General features: G+C 40.4%; 1 protein-coding gene across 1 annotated transcript; it reads left to right on the top strand.

The window, feature by feature from the left end:
• Window positions 1–6,842: 6,842 nt before the first annotated feature.
• Window positions 6,843–26,851, top strand: IBSP (integrin binding sialoprotein). Its single transcript, XM_047798148.1, has 8 exons — window positions 6,843–6,901; window positions 7,396–7,466; window positions 15,787–15,884; window positions 15,977–16,027; window positions 16,134–16,211; window positions 19,951–20,016; window positions 24,367–24,540; window positions 25,847–26,851. Exons 1-8 carry the CDS (start codon window positions 6,843–6,845, stop codon window positions 26,372–26,374), a joined length of 1,125 nt encoding a protein of 374 aa, XP_047654104.1. The 3' UTR covers window positions 26,375–26,851.

Genomic DNA, 26,851 nt, shown 5'->3' with positions numbered 1-26,851 from the left:
ATTATATTTTATACAAATTAAATTTGCTGTGACCTTAAATAATACATCTCATTTCTTTTTTTTTCTTTTTTTTTTTTGTCTTTTCTAGGGCTGCACTCACAGCATATGGAGGTTCCCAAGCTAGGGGTCTAATTGGAGCTGTAGCCACCGGCCTACACCACAGCCACAACAACGCTGGATCTGAGCCCCATCTGTGATCTGCACCACATCTCACAGCAATGCCAGATCCTTAACCCACTGAGCAAGGCCAGGGATCAAACCTGGAACCTCATGGTTCCTAGTCGGACTCGTTAGCCACTGTGCCACGACTGGAACTCCTCATTTCATTTTTATACCTATCACATTGAGAATGATTTTACATTATAGTTGAGAATGATTGAGGCTCTGAGTGGTCAATTCATCTGTCTTAAGTTACTGATACAGAACTTAACCCAGGTAGGTCTGTCTCTAATTATGTCTTTTCACTCTACAACTCTGATGTCTATCGACTTAATCTTTTTTTTTTTTTTTTTTTTGCTTTTTAGGGTTGCACCCATGTCATATGCAAGTTCCCAGGCTAGAGATCGAATCAGAGCTACAGCTGCCAGCCTACACTATAGCCACAGCTATGTGGGATCCGAGCCTACACCACATTGGTAACCCACGCCACAGCTCATGGCAATGCCAGATCCTTAACCCACTGAGTGAGGGCAGGGATGGAACCTGCGTCCTCACGGATACCATCAGGTTTGTTTCTGCTTCACGGCAACAGGAACTCCTCATCTACTTATTATTATGACCACTCCCAACACAGACGGGCTGAAGTGCTCAGAGCTGATGAGAGAGTAGCTCGGTGTGGAAGCCTTGGTGTGTTGTGGGGTCCCGTGGTTACAGACGCTACTAAAGGCATTGTCCTGGCCCTTGTCCATATCCTTCATACTCTGGTTTTACTCAAGGTAGCTACTTAATTAAAGTTTAAGTCTTAATGCTCTCACTTCCTTAGAGCTTAAATTTAAAAATAAACATGTCACATGTCCACAAAAATATGGGTACGCCAATGTTTACTGTAACTTTCCTCATGACAGCAGAAATTGGAAACCAACCAAATGTCCATCAACAGGAATATGAATAATTGAATTGTGGTATATATGTAACAGGATACTCTATCAATAAAAACGATCAACTACTCATACATGATCAAAATGAATGGATATCAGAAGCATTGACTCAATGAAAGAAGTCAGTGTACAATTCCATTTTTCAGAACTTCATGAGATGGCAAAATCTATGGCATGAAAGTCAGAACAGTAGTTACCTCAGGCAGACAGAGGGAATAGCCCAGAAAAGAATATGAGGAGGGAGTTCCCATTGTGGCTCTGAGGAAACAAACCCAAACTAGTATCCGTGGGATGCAGGTTCTATCCCTGGCCTTGCTCAGTGGGTTACATACAGATCCAGCCTTGCTGTACGCTGCAGTGTAGGTCACAGACACAGCTCAGATCCTGCATTGCTGTGGTTGTGGCTGGCACCTGTAGCTCCGATTCAACTCCTTGCCTGGGAATGCCCATATGCTGCGCCTGCTGCCCTTAAAAAAAAAAAATAGAAAAGAAAGAATATGAGGGAATTGGGGAGCACAGGAAATGCTCTTTGCGTTGATTTGGGTATAAACGGTCATCAAAACTTAATGAACTGTGCTTTTAAGGTCTATGAGGTGTACTATATGTATTTATACTTTGATTTGTTAAAAAAACAAGTTTGTGGCGTTCCCGTCGTGGCTCAGTGGTTAACGAATCCGACTAGGAACCATGAGGTTGCAGGTTCAATCCCTGGCTTTGCTCAGTGGGTTAAGGATCTGGTGTTGCTGTGAGCTATGGTGTAGGCCACAGACGCAGCTCGGATCCCGCGTTGCTGTGGCTCTGGTGGAGGCCAGCGGCTACAGCTCTGATTCGACCCCTAGCCTGGGAACCTCCATATGCCACGAGAGCGGCCCAAGAAATGGCAAAAAGACAAAAACAAAAAAACAAAAAAAACAAAAAACAAGTTTGTTAAAGGCACCAAGGTGATTTATATTCTAATGTTACTTTAAGCTTTAATGTTACAGCTTTCAAACTACGCTAAGCACCTCCTAGCAACATGGTTACTTTATTGTCTCAACCCTGCCTCGCACAGTCAAGACCACAGAACCACTGGCAAAGCGTGGCCCGATTCAGAGAGGGAAACAAAAAGAGAAGTCCTCTCCTTAGCTGGATGGTCTTCAGGGTTAAATTGAGAACAGCGCTGTAGTTGACTATACGGTGCTGTCGGACAGGTTGGATGCTGCAGTGACCACTGTTCTCCATAGACAAAAGGGAGTCTGAACGCTTTAAGTGGGACAAGTTTTTTCCTTACGGTGCACTTTTAAAATGTAATTCCCATGGTGGCTCAGTGGCAATGAACCCGACTAGTATCCTCACAGGATCCACGAGGATGAGGGTTTGATCCCTAGCCTCGCTCAGTGGGTTAAGGATCTGGCATTGTCGGGAGCTGTGGTGTAGGTCGCAGACACGGCTCAGATCCTGCATTGCTGTGGCTGTGGGGTAGGCTGGCCGCTGAAGCTCTGACTCGCCCCCTAGCCTGTGAACTTCCAAATGCCATGGATGTGGCAAAAAAAAGAAGCAAAAAAAAAAGTAATTCCATTTATAGAGTCTTACAGTGTTGGTATGGTTCTAAAGAATAATGGGAATGTGAACATGATAATAGGATAGTAAAAGAAACTTTGTAGTAAGAGGCAGGAAAATTGATTTCCAGTCCTCTGGATTGGAAATTAATTTATGCATTTTGGATTTGATGAAAGGATTTTTCATATGTCTAAAATGATGAAAAAAAGTTCTCTCATTTCAATTAAATTCACGCTTAACACCCACATAGGAGTATTTTTTAAGTTTCCTGAGAATGCGTTTATTTAGTTTCACTAAGTTTGTTATCTGTTCTTTGAGAAAGGAAAAATGTCAAGTGAGGAGAGATTAGAAAAGGCACTGTTTGATGCTGCCTTCAGACATCTTAGAAGATATATATCAAAGTGCTACTAGTGAGCTTATCTTCATCTCTTCACAAAGAAATTACGGCAAATTTCTTATTTTAATTTTATTGGGATATCTTTGTATCCCCAGCATTCATTTGGCACTTTGCCTAGTCCCAGAGTAGGTGTTGAAAATGATGGATGGATAAATGGGTGGATGGAAAGATAGATAAGAAACTTTGGAAAGTTTCTTGCATTCAATATCGCAGACTTACAAAGAGAAAAAAACTGGGAGTTCCTGTCATGGCTCAGCGGGTTAATGAACCCGACCAGTATCCATGAGGATGCTGGTTCGATCCCCGGCCTCGCTCAGTGGGTTAAGGATCTGGCGTCGCTGTGAGCTGTGGTATAGGTTGTAGACGGGGCTCGGATCCAGCCTTGCTGTGGCTGGGGAAGAGGCCAGCAGCTACAGCTCCGACTGGACCCGCAGCCTGGGAACCTCCATATGCTGCGGGTGTGGCCCCAAAAAGACCAAAAAAAAAAAAAAAAAGGAGGGAGAGAGAGAAAACTGGCTTCTATTACTACTGACTCATAGACATAGTTTGGACCTCATGAAAAAACGGAAATTAAGAGGCTGACAATCTCCAACTCAGCAGGTATCTTGTGGCCATTAAGAAGACAATTCTATATAGCCTTTTGCTGTATGGAATAGTATTGCTTAGCAAGAGTATGTATTAGAAAATTATAATCGTTTTTCAAATTTTGGGACAAATGGCTAGATTGTATTACTCTAACTCTCTCTTGAAATAGTAATTTTATTTTAGGGAAAAAATGAAGCAAAAAAAAAAAATTCTCCCAGCAGTGTCATGGAAGACCTTTGCCAAGTCCTGAATTTTCTGGGCCTTTCTTACAAAGTGTTTAGTTTCTCTATGAGACCCATCTTTTTCTGCCACTCTCTCTGCCCCACTTCCCACCCCCACACCTACTACTTTAGTCATGGCTACTGCTACACTTGTAACTTTGCCACAGGTTCCTGAGCTGGACAGTGGTCCCTTGGCAAATCCAGTGCCTCATTTGCTGTACTCTGCTTCCTTCTTTGCAGTCCTTTAGATTTGCTGGTTCTCAAGAAATCTATTCTTTTGTGAAACCCCCTCCCCTGTCCTGAATGGAGCCTACCACCGCATTTAAAATATCAAATTCCATAGGGCTCATCTGTCTCTCCTGGTGGCCATCGCTGCTTCCACCACAGAGACCAATTCTGGTCTCTCCTGGGTGGCAGCTGTCTGACGTAGTAACACCAACAGAAGCAAAGACTCTGCCCATCTACCTTAATAAAGCATGAACTTCAGCGTGGAGCGGGAGCTCATGAGCTATTACAGGAAAACATAATTACAAGGAGGACTTGACTCTGGTTTTGAATCAGCCTGAAATTGCAGGCAAATCCCTTGACCCCCCTCCCCAGGCGTCAAAGCCACAAGACCAAGGGAGGACATTATCCCCGGATGCCAGCTCATCAGATTTAAAGGAACATAAGAAGGTCCCATGTATTTTAAAAGCGTTCTACCTTGGTAGAATTAGATCACAAAACTTGAATTTTCGTGGGCTCTCTGGTCTACCATCTCAGGCCTCTACTCACTATTGCCTCTTTGCTATTGGGGGTATTGAATCTGGCCTGTTTGGGCTGTTATTTAACTTTTTATTCCCGTCAAGGAATAACTACTTCTAGGTTTTTAGATCGTTCTATCCAAAAAATGCCAGATCCCCACGTTGTGTACATACAGAGATTTTTTTCTCCAAAAGAAAGACTTTGCCAGACGTCAGGCATTTCAGCATTTTTGATGGCCATGGTGACGGCAGTGACCAAAGATCGTATTTTCCAAAATTGTTAACATTTTTGCTTAGTCTGAGTTCGTTTATTTGTGACTTGGCCTATTATTATTTAACTTATCACTTTATTCCATGTGATAGTATCATAAATTTGATTTTTTTAGATTTCATTTTTTAAACTTTATCAACTTTTTTCATTTTTTAAAAGTTTTACTGATGTATGGTGGATTTACCAGGTTGTGATATGGTCTGCCATACAACAAAGTGATTCAGTTATTTATATACACACATTCCTTCTCTTTCACTTTCTTTTGCCACATATATCATCACAGAATATTGGGTGGAGGTCTTTGTACTATGCAGCAGGTCCCCGTTGGCCAATATTTTTAGAGTTTAAAAATTGAGAAGAGAGTTCCTGGTGGCTCAGTGACAATGAACCTGACTAGTAGCCATGAGGATGCAAGTTCAATCCCTGGCCTCACTCAGTGAGTTCAGAATCTGATGTTGCTGTGAGCTGTGGCATAGGTCACAGACATGACTCAGATGTGGCATTGCTGTGGCTGTGGCCTAAGGCTGGCGGCTGTAGCTCCAACTTAGCTCCTAGCCTGGGAACTTCTGTATGCCACAGGTGCAGCCATACAAAAAAAAAAAATTGAGAAGAGACATGTCATCTTATCCTTTGCTTCTGCAGGTAGCTCTGCCTGGAGAACAACCATGTTGAGCTTGAAATCTTTCGAAGATATGCATTTCGTATGCATTTAAATTTTGAATCTAAATAACTGCTAATTTATTCTTTAGGGTAGTGCATGGGATGAAGAGGAGGAAAGAACTTATATATCCTTAGCTCAAATTCTGGTATAATAGAAAGATTTCATCCTTAGCAACAGGATCACATATAAGAAAATCAGTCATTCAGTCAGTCCGTCACTTAATATCTGGTAAATTCTTTCTAGCACCATGACAGCAATACAGAGAGGTTTGGGGAATAGAGAAAAACAATGATTTAACTAGAAAGTATCAAAAGAAAAAGATAAAATAAACCCTAAACCTAAAAAATTTCAGGGCAAAGGATTTAGATGAAAGCCCAGATGGGGGGAAAATTCAGCTACAGAATGAGATGTATATGTAGAGAGATCATTCTTCCAAAAGGGAGAAGCTTGCTTAGAAGGCACTAGGCCAGAAGGATCCCTAGGAACCCACACTGGACAAGCAGAAAATACCCAAGAAAATCCCAATAAATGTCCACTCAGTGCCCAGCTGGCCTTGGATGTCCAGTGAGTGTTGTAATCTTTACGGTTGATGCAATGGAATGAGCCATATCGTACAAAATTATACAAGACCACAACTAAAGACTGGCAGTGATTTGTTTTTTGCGGAATCACAAACTGTCATTATTGCAGGTCATTGCAGAAGGTCCGAGGCCATGCAAAGCCTAAGGCACACCAAAAATAGAACCCCAGCTGGTAACGAAAGGGCTGTGTTTGTCAATTGCGCAATCCTTGAGATGATGATTTCTGAGAACATTTCTCAGTTCTTCACTAAAGAATGTGCTGATTTGATAAAAACATTAAGCATTTTAACATCACAAAGGAAACACTCGGATTTTTCACAATGTAATGTAAGAGCATGAAACCTTTTCTTTGGTAACTAAAAATTTGTTTCTAGCCGAAAACACAAAGAGGGTTAAAGAAAATCATTACATGAAAAACGAGATCCGGAATTCCCATCGTGGTGCAATAGAGACGAATCTGACTAGGAGCCATGAGGTTGTGGGTTCGCTCCCTGGCCTCGCTCAGTGGGTTGAGGATCCGGCGTTGCCGTGAGCTATGGCGTAGGTTGCAGACGAGGCTCGGATCCCACGTTGCTGTGGCTGTGGTGTAGGCTGGCAGGTGCCACTCTGATTCAACCCCTAGCCTGGGAACCTCCATATGCTGCAAGTGCAGCCCTAGAAGAGACAAAAAGACAAGGAAAGAAAATAGCAGGCAGAAAGAAGAGTTAACCAGAGAAGGCATTACCCTGCCTGTGGCAGAGAGGTCCTATGACTTTTGAAAGAGGAGGAAACTGCAGTATTGACTGCTACCAGCAGCAGCCAGGAAAGTGAGTGAGAAGCACACATCTACAGAGTCATGGGGGCCAAGAGTCATGGGGGCTGAGAAACAAGTCGAAGGTGAAGAAACCAGGTCACTAAGTGTCGACATCTCTCAAGAAACTTGACTGTGACGAGGAAGAGAGAAATATATGAGTAGCTGGGTGGGAATGTGTATGGATGAAAAAGGGTTTTCTTTCTTTCTTTTTTTTTTTTCTTCAATGAAAGAGTCTCGAAAATTAAATTCCAATGAAAGAGAGCCAATAGGGAGAAGTAGACGGTAAATTAGAGAAGGTACCTGGGAAGGCTGTGGAGAGGTCCCATCAGATTTAACCTTCATCCCCTCCTCCTAAATCTTGAAAAAAGAAGATTTGGAAGGAAACAGATTCAGAACCTTTCCTTTGGCGACAAAGAACCACATCACAGAGAACAGTCTAGACGTCCTCTGCCTTCGTCTACGGTCGGCTATAGTGTTGTGTGCTAACCTTGGCCTTCTCTTTTACAGGGAGCAAGGAATTAATCGATCCATCTCATTAATGTCCAGCGGATGTCAGAATCTAGAACGTCCAGTCTCGCGTAAATAACCACAGATGTGGTTTTCCTGCCTCTGTATATAGCAACTGAAATGGATACAGTCCTTGCCGCCTAGAAGCTCACAATAAAAAACAGATGACATGGACACACATGTCACCACCACCGCTCCCACACGAGGGCACAATATTATAGTAAGAGAACAGGATGGGTCTCAAATAGGAATTTATATTAGGTACACATTTGGTATTCGTGTTTTCTGGCTATGGAATGCATGAGAGTTTTGCTGGGAAATTGGGCAGGGTTACAAGAAGCATTTCTTGACTTTCACATAAACGGGGAGGTGGGGGTCTGGGAGGGAAGAGGGAGAGAGATCTTGACTGAATTATAAACTCTAAGAAAAAAACAACAACCCTGTCTCTTGTGACCCTCGTCAACCAAGCTTACAAGAACTCACTAAGCAACAGCAATTGATGGCGTATAGGAAGTCCTAGACCCGGAGAGTTATTGAGAGGACAACGAGGCCAAGGTTGAACAAGTACGCTTGGATGCAAGGCTCAATGCGTACTGGGAATTGAAGGGTTAAAGGGGTATGACACCTTCGCCTGCATAGAAATGGGCCCAGGGATGAAGCATCAAAGAGCAACCAGGCTGATGGTGAGATGGCTCAGGAGAAGAACGCTATAGACGTGAGAGCTGGTATCCAAACTACATTCAACCTTTTGGTTTCAGAGCAAAAGAATGGATAAGGAAGCTATGGGAGAGACAGTAGAAGGCTTTAGTAATAAATAGAAGGCTGGTATAGCTAGGATTTTTAGCATTTTTCTGATAGGGAAGAAGTCGTTTTGTTATTTACTCCAAAAACTGTAGCTTATTAAGATTTCATTTAAGACCTGCAAAGAGACTTCATGTGAAAATATGTTTTAAGAGTATTTATCTACCTCTTGGAATCGGCTATTCAAAAGTCTGTATATATGGAGTTCCCGTGGTGGCGCAGTGGAAACAAATCCAGCTAGGAACCTTGAGATTGCAGGTTCGATCCCTGGCCTCACTCAGTGGGTTAAGGATCTGGTGTTGCTGTGAGCTGTGGTGTAGGTCGAAGATGTGGCTCGGATCTGGCATTGCTGTGGCTCTGGTGTAGGCTGGCAGCAACAGCTCTGATTCGACCCCTAGCCTGGGAACCTCCATACGTGGAGCCCTAAAAAGACAAAAAAGACACACACACAAAAAGTCTATATAGAGAGCATCTTGAAATATATTCTAGCAGGCAAGAAATGATAAATGAAATTGGAAAGGGAAGTTGGGGATAGACTTTTTAGGCTGAGAAAGTCTCACCCAAGGTGAAAAGCTAGCAAGAGACCACACCAGGACCTCACCTCAATCTTTGATTCAAAATCCTGGGGTCACAGAATTTGGGGGAAGGGAAAAGAGGCCCACATGCCTACAGTTAGAATATTGCTACTATAACCTGGCAAGAAGTAACAGGGACTTGAACAAAGGCAGGGGCAACGAAAAAAAGAGGAAGAAGGTTGGATTTCAAAGAAACCGTGGAGGTGGTGTTCATGGGATACGACAAGAGGGTAAATGTGGCAGGTAAGAAAGAAGGATGCATCACAATGAGTGTGGGGTGTGTCCAGATATGACTCATTACACATGCAACTTGGCTTTGGCATAGATGAGATGAACGTGTGTTCCTACGCCATCTAAGAGAATCGATGCTTAGCAACCTGTTTGCATAAAGACCATTACGATAATGAAATTGCAACAAAAAAGTGTTGTTGGGAAAGCCCTGATTACTTTTAAAAAGGAGTAAGGATCTGTGATTTTTTTTCTCTAGTACTGCTTCTTAGAAACACTGTTCCAATAAGCATGCATGAATTAATCTAATAAATTTAGATTCGCTAGAGGGCTGTTTAAAAGGATATATTAGGCTAAAATAACTTACTAAAAATAAGAGATTACAGAATATTAGAAAGGGGAAAAGTCTTAGAGATCACTGAGTTCAATCATTTCCATTAAAAAATTAAAATTACACGTAGACCATTTCAAACACATGCAAAAGTGAAAAGCATAATACCATGGATCTCCATTAACTTACCACCAATTTGATGATTGTCAATTTATGGCCAACTTTGTTTCAACTTTATTTTCCCACCCCAAGATATCTGATTCATCCATAAATATTTTAGATTGAACTTCTCAAAGATGAGAATTCCTTTTAAAACCTAATAATGATGTCTTTATACCTAAAAAATAAACAATACTTTCTTTTTTTTTTTCCTTCTTGTTTTGGCTACCCCACAGCATTTGGAGTTCCTCTGGCCAGGGATCAGATCCAAGCCACAGCTGTGACCTACGCCAGCAGCTGCAGAAGCACCAGATCCTTAACCCACCACGCTGGGCCAGGGATCAAACATGCCTCCCAGTGCTCCAGAGACACTGCCTATCCTGTTGTGCCATAGTGGGAACTCCTAACAATAATTTCTTAAATCCAGAAGCCATCTGGTCAGCATTCAACATTTCTCCAGTTGTTTCATGATTTCTCTAGATATGTCTTTGACGTCTTCTGAATCGACAGTTTCCTTTTCCTTCTTTCTTATTTTTCCTGCTAATAAGAGAGAAGCCAGGTCATAGGTCTGCTAAAGTTTCCCCCTTTGGGATTTGGCTGAATGCATCCCAGGGGTGGTGTTTGACAGTCTTCTGTTCCCTGTCTTTTCTCTCATCTGGCAAATATAGAGGCTTCGTCAGATTCAAGTACTATTGCTTGGAAAGAATGCTTCACAGGTGATGGAGGCATGCAATGGTTGGTTCCTGGGCTGAAAAATCCTCTTGTTTTTAAAAGATGGGTTAAATTGAAACCTCCTTGGAGTGAAGTGGTTCACATATTGGTGGAACAAGTTTTCAGTCTTTTGATTCTCAGTGCTCTACTCCTTTTATTATATCACGTACTGTTAACGCCTTGCTGGGTGATTGTAACGTACCAATTCCTCTGTTAGGTGCTGCATGAGTTATGGCTGCACCGCTTTCAAAATTACCCAAGCTGTAAATCCAGAAATCACCCTATTCTTCTCCATGTCTCTTGCTTCTACGAAGGCCTATTACTGAAATCTATTTAGCATGGCTCTCGTTGGTTCCATCCTTTCTATCCCATGGCTACTGCTTAGTTCAGACATTCATCATTGCTTTCCTGGGCCATCGAAATAGCTGCTTGAAGCTCCCCTCCTCCATGGCAATCTCGCCTTCCTCAACCCAGACAACAAGAGGTTTTTCCAAACTGCAGATCTATAAATATTGTTTTTCTGCTTTAACCCTTTGAGATTTTCTCATTTCCAGGATGGAGTCCATACACCCTAGTGCAACCTAAGCCCCTCCCTCATCTCGTCTTGCCCATCCGACCACTCTCCCCTGTTCCTGCTTCATTCCATCTATTGAATCACTAAAGTCTGCTGAATGGGCCAGCAAGGGGATATAGTGATTAAAAGCAGACTTTGGAAGCCGATTTGACTTTGACCCCTAGATTCCCCCACTTGCTAGCCATGCAAACCAGAGCATACATACCATCACTGTGCCTCACTTGCCTCACCTGTAGAATGGGGATAATCTCATAGAATTGTTTTCCATCTGTGAAGGAGGAGTGAAGAAGCACAAATGAAGAGCTAGCCTGAGAACACTCGGTAAATACTAGATGCTGTCAGTATGTGTTTTCATACATTTTCATATCCTTTAAACTCCTTCCCAAGAATGCTTTTCCTCTTCCGTCTTGATAACCTCTTCCCTGTCGATAACCCAGCAAATTGCTCTCCTGATGCCCAGTTCCACTCTGGGTTTGTCATTTAGAATTCTCGCACGGCACCTCTCAACCTTGTAGATGTTTTGATTGAGGTGCTCTAGGTCTGTCTATACAACTGTGAACATTTTAAAGACAGGTTCAAGATCCATCTTATGTTTGAGGCTCTACCTTGGAATATTTCGCTTTCCACTGTCCTCGGTCAACGGGAAGCTCAATAATTCAAAGTTTGATAAATTGAACTAAATTGATGGGCTCAATTTGAATTGCAAGAGCCTATTCAGCTTCCTTTTTATGAGTCTCTCTCTCTCTCTCTATATATATATATATATATATAAGTCTATATATATATTTTATGAGTCTATATACATACATATATATACATATTTTTGGGTTTTTTTTGTCTTTTTGCATTTCTTGGGCCGCTCCCGCAGCATATGGAGGTTCCCAGGCTAGGGGTCAAATCGGACCTGTAGCCGCTGGCCTACACCACAGCCACAGCAACGCAGGATCCGAGCAGCGTCTGCAACCTACACCACAGCTCATGGCAACACCGGATCCTTAACCCACTGAGTGAGACCAGGGATCGAACCCACAACCTCATGGTTCCTAGTCGGATTCATTAACCACTGAGCCACGATGGGAACTCCATGAGTCTATATTTTCTAAGCAACTTTTCTGAAACAAAAGACGATTTATCCAAAGCATATAACAAGGTGACTGGCACACACAACTAAAAATAATATTTATTAACTTTGGGTTTCTCAGGAAGACATCCCAGTTAGAGGAAGAATTAAATGACTGGACAAGGAGAATATGCAAGCTATTAAGTTGTATTTCCCTGAAAATTAAAAAATCCATACTTTACACAGTAATATAAGATCATAATAATAAGGGGAATTGGTGAGGGGAGAGCTTTCATATAAGCTCTATGTACTATCTCTGCAACTTTTCTGCATATCTAAAGGTATTCCAAAAGACGGAGTTTATTTCTTTATTTCTTTATTTTTGCTTTTTAGGGTTGCACCCGCAGCCTATGGAGGTTCCCAGGCTAGGGGTCTAATCGGAACTGTAGCTGCCAGCCTATGCCAGAGCCACAGCAACGCAGGATCTGAGCCACATCTGCGACCTACACCACAGCTCATAGCAATGCTAGATCCTTAACCCACTGAGCGAGGCCAGGGGTCGAACCTGCAACCTCATGGTTCCTAGTCAGATTCATCTCCACTGAGCCATGACGGGAACTCCCAGAGTTTATTTTTTTAAAACCTCAAAAAAAAAAAAATCAGGACTTTTGTTATCAATCAGTTCCTTGTGGGTTTGGTTTTCGTGAATCATTTCAATAACAACGGATCGCCTTTGCCAGCTTTAGTCATTTTTTTCTCCCTATAACCACAGGGAAAAAACTAAATGTGAAAATGGACAGAAAAGAGGTATACACAAGCCCAAGAAAGTACAAGGTGATATCATTTGCACAGCAGAAAAGGACCATATACATGGATAGTGTAAAGAGGTTTATTTTACAAAGTAAAAGGTATATACATATATATATATATATATATGTAGCACAGTCCTCAAAATTTCTAACTTTTATACTCAGCAATGTTTCAGGAAATACATCCTATAAATTCTTACATTTAATAATACCAATTTTACTTTATGAGTCAGTGCAGTGTAGTTCAGGAAAAATATAAAATAATCGTCATTAAAATGTTCATTGTTTATCACCTCTTTTCTTTATTATTTAGTTTCTTCTTCCTTCTTTTCTTTTAAACTAAACTAATAATGTAGGATTGTATCTGATTCCAGTAAGCTTTCCTTCCTTTCAACATGGTAAAAATTTGTATAATTATGACCATTTTAAATGGTTAAATCTTTGGCTATTTATTTTAATTCAAATCCAGTATATTATTATACATATTCAGAACTCCAACTATTCATCTTCCTCTAAACCTTCAATTAAATTCCACAATGCAAACCTCTTGGCACTCAAACCACAGTTCATGTTTATTCAACTGAGCCAGTGTCTTGAAAACGTGTTGAAGTTTGGGGGTTTTCTGGTGAGAATCCACATTCTGACATCACCTTGGCCATGGCAGTGATTGGCTGTGGGAAGGCAAAGAAGAGTTTATAGCCCGCAGGAGCAAGTGAATGAGGGAGTGAGAGAGCAGAGGAAATACTCAATCTGTGTCCCTCACTCCTGGGAGCCTGCCTTCTCACTCCAGGACTGCAAAAGGGTAAGATTTAATACAACTTCATCATCTGAGAATCAAACACATTGTATATCTCTGGACTTGGCTTTGAATTTTTTATTTAAATACAGATATTAACAGATAGTATAGAATGGCTATGTGATTTAACACTTGCTTATCATTGAACTAAGACCTCAGATTTTAGATTCTCTCCAAAGGGCTAAGTTTATTCACCTATGCATGTAAACATGTCCTCCTTATTATGTTTATAAAGTAGAAAAGTATGCTTCCTACTTTGTATCTCTGCACCTCATAGGTAAATATTTGTTTACTCATTCTGATGCATTTTAAACAATCTGACTGAAATACTACTTTGCATTTACAAACCTGCCCCCGTGTGTGTTGATTCCTCCACCAATTATGCCTAGTCTGTACCTGAGTTACGACCAATATCTTCTCAGGATGCTCTATATTTGGTTTCAAAGTGTTAGTATCCTCAAGCTCTCAAATCGGAATGGAAAAATGTAAAGTACAAGGGAAGTAAATAAGGGTGTTGGTTTATCATACTCTTCTCAGTAAAAACTTGCCCTTGGATTCTCAAAACGATCCTTTAAGAACGTTAGAATTGTTGTCTGCCTTAGTGGTGGGCACTCTAGAGGTCTTTGCTTCTTATGAATCACAAAGGAAATAAAATGAGATTTATGTAGGCAGCCAATTGCCACCTATAAGAATCACTCAATTCTTCTTATATTATTCTATGTTTTCTTCTTGTTTTTATGGTTTGTTACGGGAAATTTTATGCTCAGAATTCTTTCTACAGTTCTATGTATTTAAGTTATTGGCTGTTTAAGTTATTATTCCAACTCTTTTCATAAAGCTGCAGAGGAATAATCTTCCTGTTTGTTGGTGGGCTCCGTGATGGGCGGCCAAGTTCAAAAAGTATTGTTGGGAGCACCTCAACAGCAACAAAAGCTTCTTAAATAGATGGGTCCTCTTTAGGAGAAAGCCGCTTTATCCTTGTGGAGCCTTTGAGAACTTTTACTAAAATAGATGGGACTGTGAGCAAGCTTGCAGGCATCAAAATGAAAAGACCCACAGCCACACATAGAAAGTGAGTGAGGACCCACGCCAGGCTCTCCCGGCCTGAAGCTTACCCTGTGTCGTGTTTATTTTAGTGTCAAATACTCAATAAGGATGTGATAAGTCTTGGCTAGTGGTGATACAATACAGAATCTACCTTCAGATACAGTATGTGACAGAGGTGTCATATATTTAAAATGTTACTTTTCCAAGTGTGTTTATGGGGAAATTCCCATCACCATTGCCTAGTGCTTCTAAAATGTGGTCAAAGCTGTCACGCTATAGGAGAAAGCACGCTCGGTTCTATGTGTTTGTCAGTGCAAGTGCTGGGTGTTAGTGGCTTTCAGCTAAGCTTGTTCAACTTCTATTAAAATAGGCTTTTATCAAACAGAATAAAACAAAGATACGATTGGCTTTCATGATTGTTCTCCTTTACCTGTGAGGAATCCCAGGTGGAACTGAGATCTTTGCATGGCTACAGAGCCCAGGACTGTTCACAAAATATTCCTATTCTGAGAGGTGCAGCTTCACTTCTTCCATTGAATCGATGCCTCCATCATGACTGTCCTCCTGTCCCAGGAGAGCCCCACATGCACTCCATGACAATCTCCCCCATCAGTGATGGAAAGCTCACATGGAGCTGGAGAATAATATAACTTGAGGAAATGCGTCCCTCATATCCCAAGATGAACTCTGATCGCTCTTCTCATAGCATCATCCTTAACTATGGATGTTGGGTCCTACGTGTTTTGAGGATGCTATTTTACATATCATGGATCTTTTCACACCCATAGAAAATATCAAATGTTCTACAATATTCACGGGAAAAACGACTCTTTGTCTCCATTTTACAAATGAACTTTTAGTTCAAAAGCTATATAGAAGCTAGAAAGGGGCTGTAGGATAACGGGCATAAAGGGAATCATTTGAATGTATTCAGCTTTTGCTTAGTGTTTAATTACAAGCAAAACAAATAGGTCCCGTACCTACAGCAACTAATGTTCTGTGTCAATCATATTAGGAGGCCTCCCTGCCCCGCGAAGCAGTGAAGCCCCTGGCAGTGATGGAATGGCCTTCCACTGACAAGTCAGAGTAGACAGGTTAAAACCAAATAGGAAACGCATCATTATTCAAATAGATGGATAATGGGTGAGGGCTGTCTTCCACCACTTAAACAGAAGAAACAATTTTAGAACAAAAGCAGAAATTTGGTCCTGGTTAGTCAAAATTGTAACTGGACAGAAATGAAAACAAATCGAATTCTTCATCTCCTCGTATGAGAAAAAACTTACACTCTTCGTTTTAGTCATTGACTTTATCACTTCATTCATTCCAGAAGCAATCCCCAAAATGAAGACAGCTTTCATTTTGCTCAGCATTTTGGGAATGGCCTGTGCTTTCTCGGTATGTTCTTTATTAAAAACCTATAGTTACTTCCATTTTTGCCTTTTTGCATGAAAGAGAAGATGTAATAACTAAATGTGTTTATTAAACAGATGAAAAATTTGCATCGAAGAGCCAAGTTAGAGGATCCTGAAGAAAATGGGGTAATTCATTTTAGTACACATCCTTGGCCTGACTGCACTTACGCTAGATTTGTTGCACATGAAATATGAATATTTATGGCACATATCATTCACTGTGTTCATGCAGGTCTTTAAGTACAGGCCTCGATATTATCTGTACAAGCACGCCTACTTCTATCCTCCTCTAAAACGATTTCCAGTTCAGGTAAGTATAAAAAAAAGGAATTTTCCTTTTCCCCCATTGCAATTGAAAGGGAATCAAATTTAACTATAAAACACCTAAATTCAACTCTCACTGAAATTCAGCCAGAAAGACCGCTCACTGCAGTTCAGTTTTAATGTAATGATGTGAAATTTACTCCTAAGTTTTCTTGTAAAGTAGAGCTACACATGCAAAGAGTGAGTGCACTTGGGACTGGTCTAGAATGATAGGATGAAAGAAAACCTTAGAGCACAGTGAGTTTGGGTATTTTGGTTAATTTACTAACAAAAAGTGTGGCAGTTTTATCAGTTGTGACAATTAAGTCAGCGAGAGGGCCACTAATTGCCATGTTGTGTTGGATTCAATACTGTCACGTAGCAGTTTTTCATTCCATAATTTAGAGTCCTTTAATTTGGGGGGGGGGGGACTGACTTTGTAAACAACAGAAACTGTTTCTAAAAAAATGTTCTCGATAATCAATGGTTTGCCAAAGATTTCCTGAACCTTCGACCTGTGTAGTTCGCTCAAACAGTGTATCATACACTGGGACATAACTACAGTGAAAATAAGGCTCAAGACCTGCAGAGGAAGACGAGAAATTCATGAAGCAGACTAAAAGGCTTGTGAGAGAAACAAAACATCCTTAAAATTTGTAAACAAACAAACAAAAATAACTCAACACTAAAAATAAGAGTTTCTGGTTTTACTGACTTGCCTGTTAAAAGCGTTCTGAAAACTGAAAGGTACGGTGCCGGTTATAAATAGACCACAAGCCAGAATTGTGCTATTTTCATGACTATACAGTTTGGGTTCAGGGCACCAATTATGTACCATTTGACCCAGCACTCCTGAGACACTAAAAGCAGTTAGGATACTGAAAACGATGCCTCAGCCCCGTGGCTTGGCACAGCATCCTGCCATATGTTGGGCTAACCCATCACTAACTCATACAATGATAGGAAATGATTATCTTAAAGTATTTCTAGCACCATAATAATTACGGGGAATGTGTGTGGCCACAGAAATATGAGCACAAATGATACAAGCGATGTGGGTTTTCAGAGTTGCCTTCTATTCTTTGGTTTGCCCATAAATAAACAGGGCTCATTTGAAACATTGCTGTCTTTCTCAAGCTACATGGAAAGGATAAGACATTTAAGCTTCTGACCATCTCCTCCACTTTTCTAAAATATCGTATACTGGAAATTTTTATAGATATATGTATGGTCCAATTCAAATGTCCGTAGTGAAAAGATATTCGGAGAGGTTATATTTCTCTTTATTGATAAACCCCAAGCTCATAGATTTTTAAGCCGATCTTGAATATACAAAATTCCCTACAAATTATAGGCAGGTAGGTCTATCTCAACCAATGTAGAATCTGGAAATAAGAGAGTTGTTTTAAAAGACAATCTGATGAAATATATCTCCTGACACAACAGTCCTATCTAGTATTAATGATCTATTGTCCCACTTTATGAAGTTTGATTTCCAAGATTTCTCTCCTGACATGTCTATTTATAAGTTTCCATAGCTCTTTATTATTATTTTCTTAAGTCTATTAAGTATTTAACAGTAAATACCTAATTTCCAACTGCCTAGATTATCACCCCAAAATGTATTAAGCTGATTGGTTTGAAAATGCATGTTTTATTCAAACAAATCTGTGTTTATATATGATCATTTCTAAAATAGCAACTTGCATGAAATTGTTATATTGATTGCAAGGCTATGAATCTGTTGTAGCTTATCTGCTTGCTATAGAAATGGACGTATAAATAAGCTTAACGCCCTAATCATTTTTAATTGAGGAAACTGGGTTTTTTATGGTTAAAATATTTGCTTAGTGTATGAATGCTTAGATGGCAGGCTTTATCTTCCATTTCTTTTATCAGACTCATCTCAGTTATAGTGAAACACACAGGGAAGCTGCCCACATTTCCATCTTTTTCTCTTGCTACAACCTTCATTTTCAGTACTATGCCTGGAATATATATCTGGGGATTGAATAAATGCAGTAGGGATAGAAGTTGGAAGGAGTATATGAAAACACTCCAGAAGAATCAATAGGACTTAGTGATAACTTGGTAGTAAGTTATCACTAAGGAAAGTAAACTTACTTGGTAGTAAGTTATCACAGGAACGAAAATAAAATGCCAAGGCTTCAAGGCATTTCATGCAGTTTTACAATTGTCCCTACTGCAGCTACGAACTGAAGAGTGATGTGATTGGAGCAGGACCAAAGCTAGAGATGAGGAAGCTTGTGAGACGATTAAAACACTCCTACTGAGACAAAATACACTGCACGAATATGCAGTCCTCTCCTATAATTTAACTAACAAATAGAAATAGTTCCAATAGAACCTTATGCTTCATTCACCTCTGGGCTAGGGAAGGCACAGCCATTAAGGTCATGGCAGTGGAAGAGCAGGTGTAATTATTTTCTTTTCCATCCAAGGTTATTCTTGGCTCAGGGGGACAAATAGTCCCTTTCCTTGGGTGGATAGCATGGCCGCCTGAAGAATGAGCCCAAGGACAGCCTTGAGCAGGGTTGGGATATAAATACTCCCTCACGTCTGCTCTCCAACCCTAACCCTCTTCTGCAGCTATGTTTCCTAAGACCAGGGTACTTAACGGAGTCACCAGAGTCAAAGATAAATATGCAAGGCAGAAAATGAGAGAATCTTAAGTTGGGTATCTCCTTGTGTATTTGGGGTCCATAAGGAGTGGTTGCAAAAAAAGAAGGAAATTCAATTTGGGTTAACATGGGGGCAGGGGGGAAATCTCCTCCACTATCTTAAAGGCTCAGAGAGCAGATGTTTGGACAGACACTTTTAAACAGTAGCAAAGATAATTAACATAGTTTTATTTTTATATACTGACTCCTTGGTTTGATTTATTCTCTCAAGATTGAGATTTTAGAGGAATGGTACTCATAAATTTCCTAAAGGAGTAAATTTTTCTCATATATAACTTCATGTAAATACATGTGCACACACACACACGTATATATGCATCGACTTCATTTTGGGGATTAGCTTTAATTCAATTAAAAGATTAAAAATCATATGCAAATTTAATTTCAAGGCAAATTCTAATGTAAATTCCCCAGGAGAGCTCATTATTTAAGAAACTCATCCATAAACAACTTATAATAAGCCTAGTCATCATTTCACTCATATTTTATAAAGAAAATAAAACAATGAGATCTGTTTTAGCCTAAGATTTGCCTTGAACTAGTTGGAGAAGTCACAGATTCCAACTTTATAAAATAAGGAAATTGGACCACATAATCCTCTCATTCCCTCACGGGTAAGCCAATCTGTGACTTGTTGCTCTGGGTTCTTTGCTTATTTGCTTGTTTGCTTGTTTGTTGGTTGGTTTGTTTTTGTCACACCCATGGCACATGGAAACTCCCAGGCCAGGGATGGAATCCAAGCTGCAGCTGCAACCTGTGCCACAGCTGCAGCATTGCAGGGTACTTAACCTGCTGAGCCATAGTGACAACTCTGTTGCTATGGTTTTTGCATATAAAATGTTTCACCATATTGTCAATGCTTTCGGGGTCGAAGGTGGAGCATTTCAATGTACATATTGATCATTGTAAAATGCCCCTTTCTCTCTAACCTCGTTTTATGAGTGTCCAATCTGCTTGTATCTTTCTCGCAGTAGCATAAAAACGATTCAAAGTAAATAAATCTACATGTACATGTATATTCATAGGTGTATGTATTTTTTTTAGAGCAGTAGCGACTCCTCTGAAGAAAATGGAAATGGTGATAGCTCAGAAGAGGAGGAGGAAGAAGAGGTAAGGGGTTTCTGCAGACTTTCATAACAAACTAAGTAGCACAAAAAACACATAGGAAACTAGTCTCCTGCAGTCTAGACTCGGCAAACAGCACTGCCAGCTTACCAAGTGCTCACAGTCTTCTATTTTTGACAAGGGGAAGGTTATTTAAATTAGAATTCACTAAAATGACTGTTTGAAAACACTATTACAGTTTGGGGCTAAAGTTACTTGTAAGTGGTTCACAAATATAAAAGTGCCTTTATTTTAAGTGGAAGAAATGTAAATTCTGATTAAAAAGGAAAGAAAGCACTCTTTATTATTTAGGTGGATAGAGCATGATGGTGAAAGACAAATATATAATAATCCCAAACTCAGTGCAATACTTATTTTAAGAACAGAACTTTAAAAATTCAATTTAATATGTGAGTAGCCTATGAAACCTAATTTTATATCCTCTACAGTATTACTGTGATTCATCTGCCTTTCTTGACTCACAAGGCAGGGTTGTTCTTTGTACCTAGAATTTCATATGTCTTTTTGCCCAGTAATAAAATTCGTATTTTCATGGAAATGCAAATACTCAGGATGTAGAACTACCTTCCTATATATAATATTACAAATTAGTGGCTAAAATGTATCCACATAACCTGGAAATTGCACTCACGTATTTATAACTGACACTCCTGCCCATGGAAACATAATAATTAGGTACATTTTTCCTGGACAGCCAATTATAGCCATCCACTGGTTTGGGCACCTTCTAAATTCAGATGTTCTTAGATGCTATTTATGAAGGGACAATGACAACCCCAAATGGATCATGGATAAAAGTCTGCTATCTTGAAAATAAAACAGTGTGGCAACTTTGAAAGTGACAAATAATTATTTGGGTTTTTTTTTTTTAATCGTAAAAGTAACATTTTCAGTACCATGATTTACCCTAATAGCTTTTAAAGGACAACCCTATAAGAATGTCAAGCCAGTACCAGGAAAAATGCCACCTACTAAATCCCACAAAATTTTGCCTGCAGTTCCACATAGTAATCTCACACAAGAACTAAGCTAAGGCAATCCATTTAACTACAACCCTTTGCGGTACAATGACTGTAAAACCGCCTTGCCAGCTAGATTTCCCAGTTAGATTGCATGCCTTTTGGCCATGGTTCTTCATTTGCTGTGATGGTGGTCGGGAATGGAGGAAGATCAAGACTCCTTTAAGACTCTGATGAAATCTCACATACTCAACCTTTTGCCAATAATCCCTGAACATGTAGGGGTCCTTCTAGAACTTATCTGCAACTTCCCCATGACCCAGGAGATGAGAGACCATAAGGTACAATCCCTGCTTTGAGGAGGAACCATGCTGGACCCTCTTTTGCACCTCCTCACACTGCCCAGCCCAGGTTCTCATACACACGTGGTGCCCAGTCAGTATTTGGAGGTGTGGTTTGGAAACTTCAGAGGAATGAATGCTCCAAAGACCATTTATTCAAAACGATAACGGAAAACTGGATGAGTAAAACAGAGTCTTCTCTCCAGAAGAGAGTTTAGAACTTCTTTTTTTTTTTTTTCATTTCTTCCCTAAAATATCATTAGTAATGCAGATTAAATACAGAGTTTTTTAATACAGGGATGGTATTCCTATGAGAAGGTGCCCCGGCCTATCCTCTATTTGATGATCATACGTTCTTTTGTCTCTCCTAGATTATCCAGTCTAATATTTAAAAAACTTTTATTAAAATATAATGTACATAACACAATTATCATAAGTTTATAGGTGAACGAAATTTCAGGAATCGACCTCGCCAAGTGTTACCAGCACCCATATACAAAAGCAGCACATGCCTTGTGCTCCATTAATTCATAAACCGATCCCCGCCAAGGGCAACTGCTATGTTGACTCCTAGCACAGAGTTTGTTTGGGGCTCTTTTTGTGTATTATGTATATGGAGTTAAGCAACGTAGACCCTTTTGCGTGTGTCCTCTTCCACTCTCAGCTCCAGAGGTTGGCTGTATAGTTCTGTAATTGTAGGTCGCTCATTCTCACGGTCAATATTTCCTGATGAGAAGGTACTGCGAGGTGTTATCCTTCTGCTGATGGGCACGAGGGGAGTGTTCGGGTTTAGGCCAGGACAAGGAGTAGGGCTGGCATCATTCTAGCACTCCTTTTGGCACACGTATGCATTTATTTCTAGAGGTCACTTTACCTAGACTTGAAATGTTTGCATCGAAAGGTCTGCTTATGTTCACCCTGAGAAGATGCCACCCACAGAGTCCCAAAGCCGACGTACTAATATAAACTCCCACTATCCGTCTACACACGTTCCAGGGGCTCTACCGTCTCACCAAGGCGTGTTTCTTTCCGTCACTTAACCATTCTAGTGGGTTAATAATATTTTTTAAGCAGAACCGATTGCTAATCTTTCTATTCAAAAAGATATTTGAGGCTTAATACCTGTCAAAAGATGGGCCCATTTTCCTTTTTAACGCTGCAGCAGGGCAACCTCAAAGTACGAGGATGAGAGAGGGTGCTATGGGAAAGAACGTCAAAGCCCACGAGCCGGGAGCTTGGGTCTGTGGTCGTGACCCTGCTGCCAATGAACTGCCGTGTCTTTGACCTCACACGAGTCACTTATCCCACTGGACCAGGTGTTTCACCTGTGAAACAAGGATATAGGACACAACGTGTATCTTTCCCTGTTCTGAGGATCTTTCCTCTGTCTCCCCAAAAGGATTAGTCTGTTGGACTAAAGCATATCAACATGAAAAAATAAATAAAGAGCCTGGTGTTAGCTTAGAGACTGTTTTGGGGTAGAGTCTAGGAGTCTCAAGAGTTCCTTGAAACAATGGGATTTATAAATCTGATGAAACAAACATAGGTTGTTTTTTAGTCATACAGCAGGCGAAATCTGGATTTTGTTTGTTTGTTTCAAAGCCTTAAAATATGGGATGTTTAAAGTTATCCAATGTCACAATCTCTTTAAAAATACACTGAAGTAAGTTCAGTTTTTCAATATCCATTTAAAGTAAATAAATTCTCGGTGAACCAAGCCCTGCCTTTCAATGTTAGCTATGAATTACATGGAGGGATTAATTTAATCAACAAATAACTGCCTTACAACACAGAGTAAAGGCAACAGAATAAAATGCTAATGATCATAAGAACTTTCATTCGAAGTGTGGTAATTCTTAAAAAAAACAAAAAACTTCATGCAATAACATAATATACTGCTAAGGATTTCTTAGAGTACCCAGTTTCTTCCTTGTCCAAAAAAATTGATTGTCCATCAAATGCCTGAAATGTTTGAATACTGCACATGGCACAGAACTGGTTTATATATTGGCAGATGGATTTTGAATTAAATATATCTTTTTAAATTTAAATACTCCTGAAAGTAAATAAAATGCATGGACTTCTTTCTGGCAGTAAATGAGACAGGCAATCAATTTGAAGAGAGGGATTTCTATAAAAATTCCTTTTTGAAAAAAAAATTATCCTCAGTACAGTGTAGACAATTCACATAAATCCTAATCATCACCATATATGTCATGGTGCCACCGAAAGGGCTTAGCTTTTTTTAGTTAGAAAAGTACAGTTGCATCACTTACGATGAGACTTTGAACATGTCATTTTACTTTTCCGAGCTCACTTCCGTTTTTTAAAGAGTGTGAATGATAATTCTACCATACAAGGCTGCTATAAAGTAGAAAGTGCTCAGCTTATTTGTCAGCAAATACAGTAATTCGTGTACTGTGATATCCTAGGAGTTACTAGTAAGACTCGAAGGGCCTAAACCTTGTGTAATATGATCCCACAAAGTCAGACATGCTGCAATTATTTTTATTTACTTGTTTGTTGGTCCTTGTAGGGCCGCACCTGTGGCATATGAAAATTCCCAGGCTAGGGGTTGAATTGGAGCTGCAGCTGCCAGCCTATGCCAGGGCCACAGCAATGCTGAATCTGAGCTACATCTGTGACCACACCACAGTTCACGGCAACACTAGATCCTTAATCCACTAAGTGAGGCCAGGGATTAAATCCATATCTCTGGATACTAGTTGGGTTCTTAACCCATGGAGCCACAATGGGAATTCGCCAGATATGCTGAAATTATTACAACAAATATTTTTGAATTGATTAAATAGAATACAGAAATATCTAAGACACTCTCTTGAGTTCTGAAAAGTGAGACATCCAGACAGCATAAGAGGAAGCAGAATTGTCATCACTGGGTGGCAAGTTGGCTGAGGGATACAGGGTTTTGTTTTTGTTTTTTTTTTCTCTCCCAATAAAGGTTCATGACTCCAACAAATCTTGAACTACCTCCTAGCTAAAATAACTTCTCTTGCTCCGGATACTGTCCCCAGGAGAATTCAAATGAAGAAGAAAACAATGAAGAGAATGAAGATTCCGATGGAAATGAAGACGAAGAATCCGAGGCCGAGAACATCACTCTTTCCACCACCACACTTGGCTACGGAGGGGACGTAACGCCCGGAACCGCGAGTATAGGTCTCGCTGCCCTCCAGCTTCCCAAAAAGGTAGCAATTCCTCCAAAAGGCTAAATCTGATCGCAGTTTGTCTTGCTTTCTTTTACAATCTCTATTGTACTCCATATTTAGAACAATTCCATATTCCCGTGCTAACATATGACAAAAATGTCCCAATGTTTCTCTTGTATTTTCAATTCTATTTTTCACATTTAAGTCTTTAGGACACCTGAAATTTATTTTTTTGTATGCATTGTTTAGAAAGGATATTTCTAATTAGTTACCCTTATTAATCATTGATTTTTCCTCCAATGACTTCAGTATTTATTAAGTATTTTTATTCTCTCTTTCTGAACTTTGGGGGCTCCTCCATTGATCTGTCCCTTAATGCATTAATTGATCACTGTTTTAATTAGAAGATTTAGTGTAATATCTAATAAGACTATCCCCCTTACACTTCTTTTTGAAAAATTTCCTGACTTTATTTTTTAAAATATGAAGTTTAAAGTCACTTTGTCTGTTATCATTGGTATTTTTATTAAAGTCATACTAATTGTATTTTTAAAATTTTTTAAATTTAATTTTATTGGAAGTTTACTTACAATGTTGTATTAGTGATCTCATTTCTTCACTGAAGTCTGAGGTTATGCTGACATGATACACAGAGTATTTTATATTATCTTCGCTAACTCAATGAAAACGTAAGAGCAGGTACCATATCCCTATTTACAAACAAGGAAGGGTCTTTTCCCAGGCAAGTTCATGGTCTTACACTGACTTTCAACACTATAATGGAAGACCAAGGACAAGCATCTTTCAGCAATGGATAAAACTCCCTGAGAGATACCATTGCATTTCTGGGAAGAGAATTCCAAGGCAGAAAATGTGAGTAGCAAAGGTACAGAAAGCATCCCCCACAGAGAATACATTTATCAGGTACCTTTTTTCCATCAAAACCCAATGATGAAGGTACTAATTCTGAATTTTTGAAACCCCTCACCCATTCTTTTATATGTTCAATGAGCTTCAATTCAAAATTTCATGTAGGGGCTCCCACTGTGGCTCAGCAGAAATGAACCCAACTAATATCCATGAGGACTTAGCTTCGATCCCTGGCCTCACTCGGTGGGTTAAGGATCTGGCTTTGTGGTGAGGTATAGTGTGGGTTGGCAGCTGCAGCTTGGATTCAGCCCCTAACCCAGGAACTTCCATATGCTGCAGGTGTGGCCCTAAAAAGAAAAAAAAAAATTACACATAGAACAAGGCTGTCAGCACAGCCTCTGTCGGGTGAAGCAATGACCTTAAGTGTTATGTTTTTCACATCTAGAGCTGAATCCTTTCAAAATTTTCCTTATAGGCTGGGGATATAGGAAAGAAGTCTGCAAAAGAGGAAGAAAGTGATGAGGACGAGGAGGAAGAGGAGGAGAATGAAGAAAATGAAGCAGAAGTGGATGACAACGAGCAAGGCACCAATGGTACCAGCACCAACAGCACAGAGGTGGACAGCGGCAATGGCCACAGTGGTGGGGACAATGGAGAAGAAGGCGACCAAGAGAGCGTCACTGAAGCCCAAGGAACCACCGTGGCTGGAGAGCAGGACAACGGTGGCGCTAAGACCACGACCTCTCCGAACGGTGGGCTTGAACCAACACCTCCAGCCCAGGACATCTCTGGAACCACCCTGCCTCCGTCTGGGAAAACCACCACCCCTGAATACGAGGGGGAGTATGAACAGACAGGCGCCCACGAGTACGACAATGGATACGAAATCTACGAAAGCGAGAATGGGGAACCTCGTGGGGACAGTTACCGAGCCTACGAGGATGAGTACAGCTACTATAAAGGGCGCAGCTACAACAGCTATGGGGGCCACGATTACTACTAGGTCCCTCGAAGGCCTGGACTGGAGCGACTGCATCCATTCTGGCATTTGTGTGTGTGGCTGCCATTTTCCAAGTTCAACTCAGGAAGGTGCAATATAACAAATGTGCGAATTACACAACGGGGAATGGTGCTCCTGTTCCAACGTGGTCTTCTGGACTTGCTTCTACAAGAAATGGGCTTCTTAGGGCTTGTCCCTGGTGTGTTACCAAAAGGTCGTAAATCGGGGCCCTTTATCAAGGGGTAAACGAAGGCATGAAATTGTGGGCGCCGGAATATCTTGAGGCTGTAGTTCTATAAACGGTATTTTTAAGGTGTTTGCACCCACTGCTAAAACACACTCGTTGTGCAGGAGGTTCTTCCTGGAAGAGAGTTATTGGCATTCGTTACACCGCAATAAATGTGTAGTTGCTTAATCACGATACCTACCCGTCACTGTGTATTAGGTTGAAGTATCATCCTCATGTATTTTTATGTGACC

Source organism: Phacochoerus africanus, chromosome 10, assembly GCF_016906955.1.
Source record: "Phacochoerus africanus isolate WHEZ1 chromosome 10, ROS_Pafr_v1, whole genome shotgun sequence".
NCBI classification, from domain to species: domain Eukaryota; kingdom Metazoa; phylum Chordata; class Mammalia; order Artiodactyla; family Suidae; genus Phacochoerus; species Phacochoerus africanus.
The sequence above is the reverse complement of the archived record's forward strand: the minus strand, read 5'-3'. Positions and strand labels throughout refer to the sequence as shown.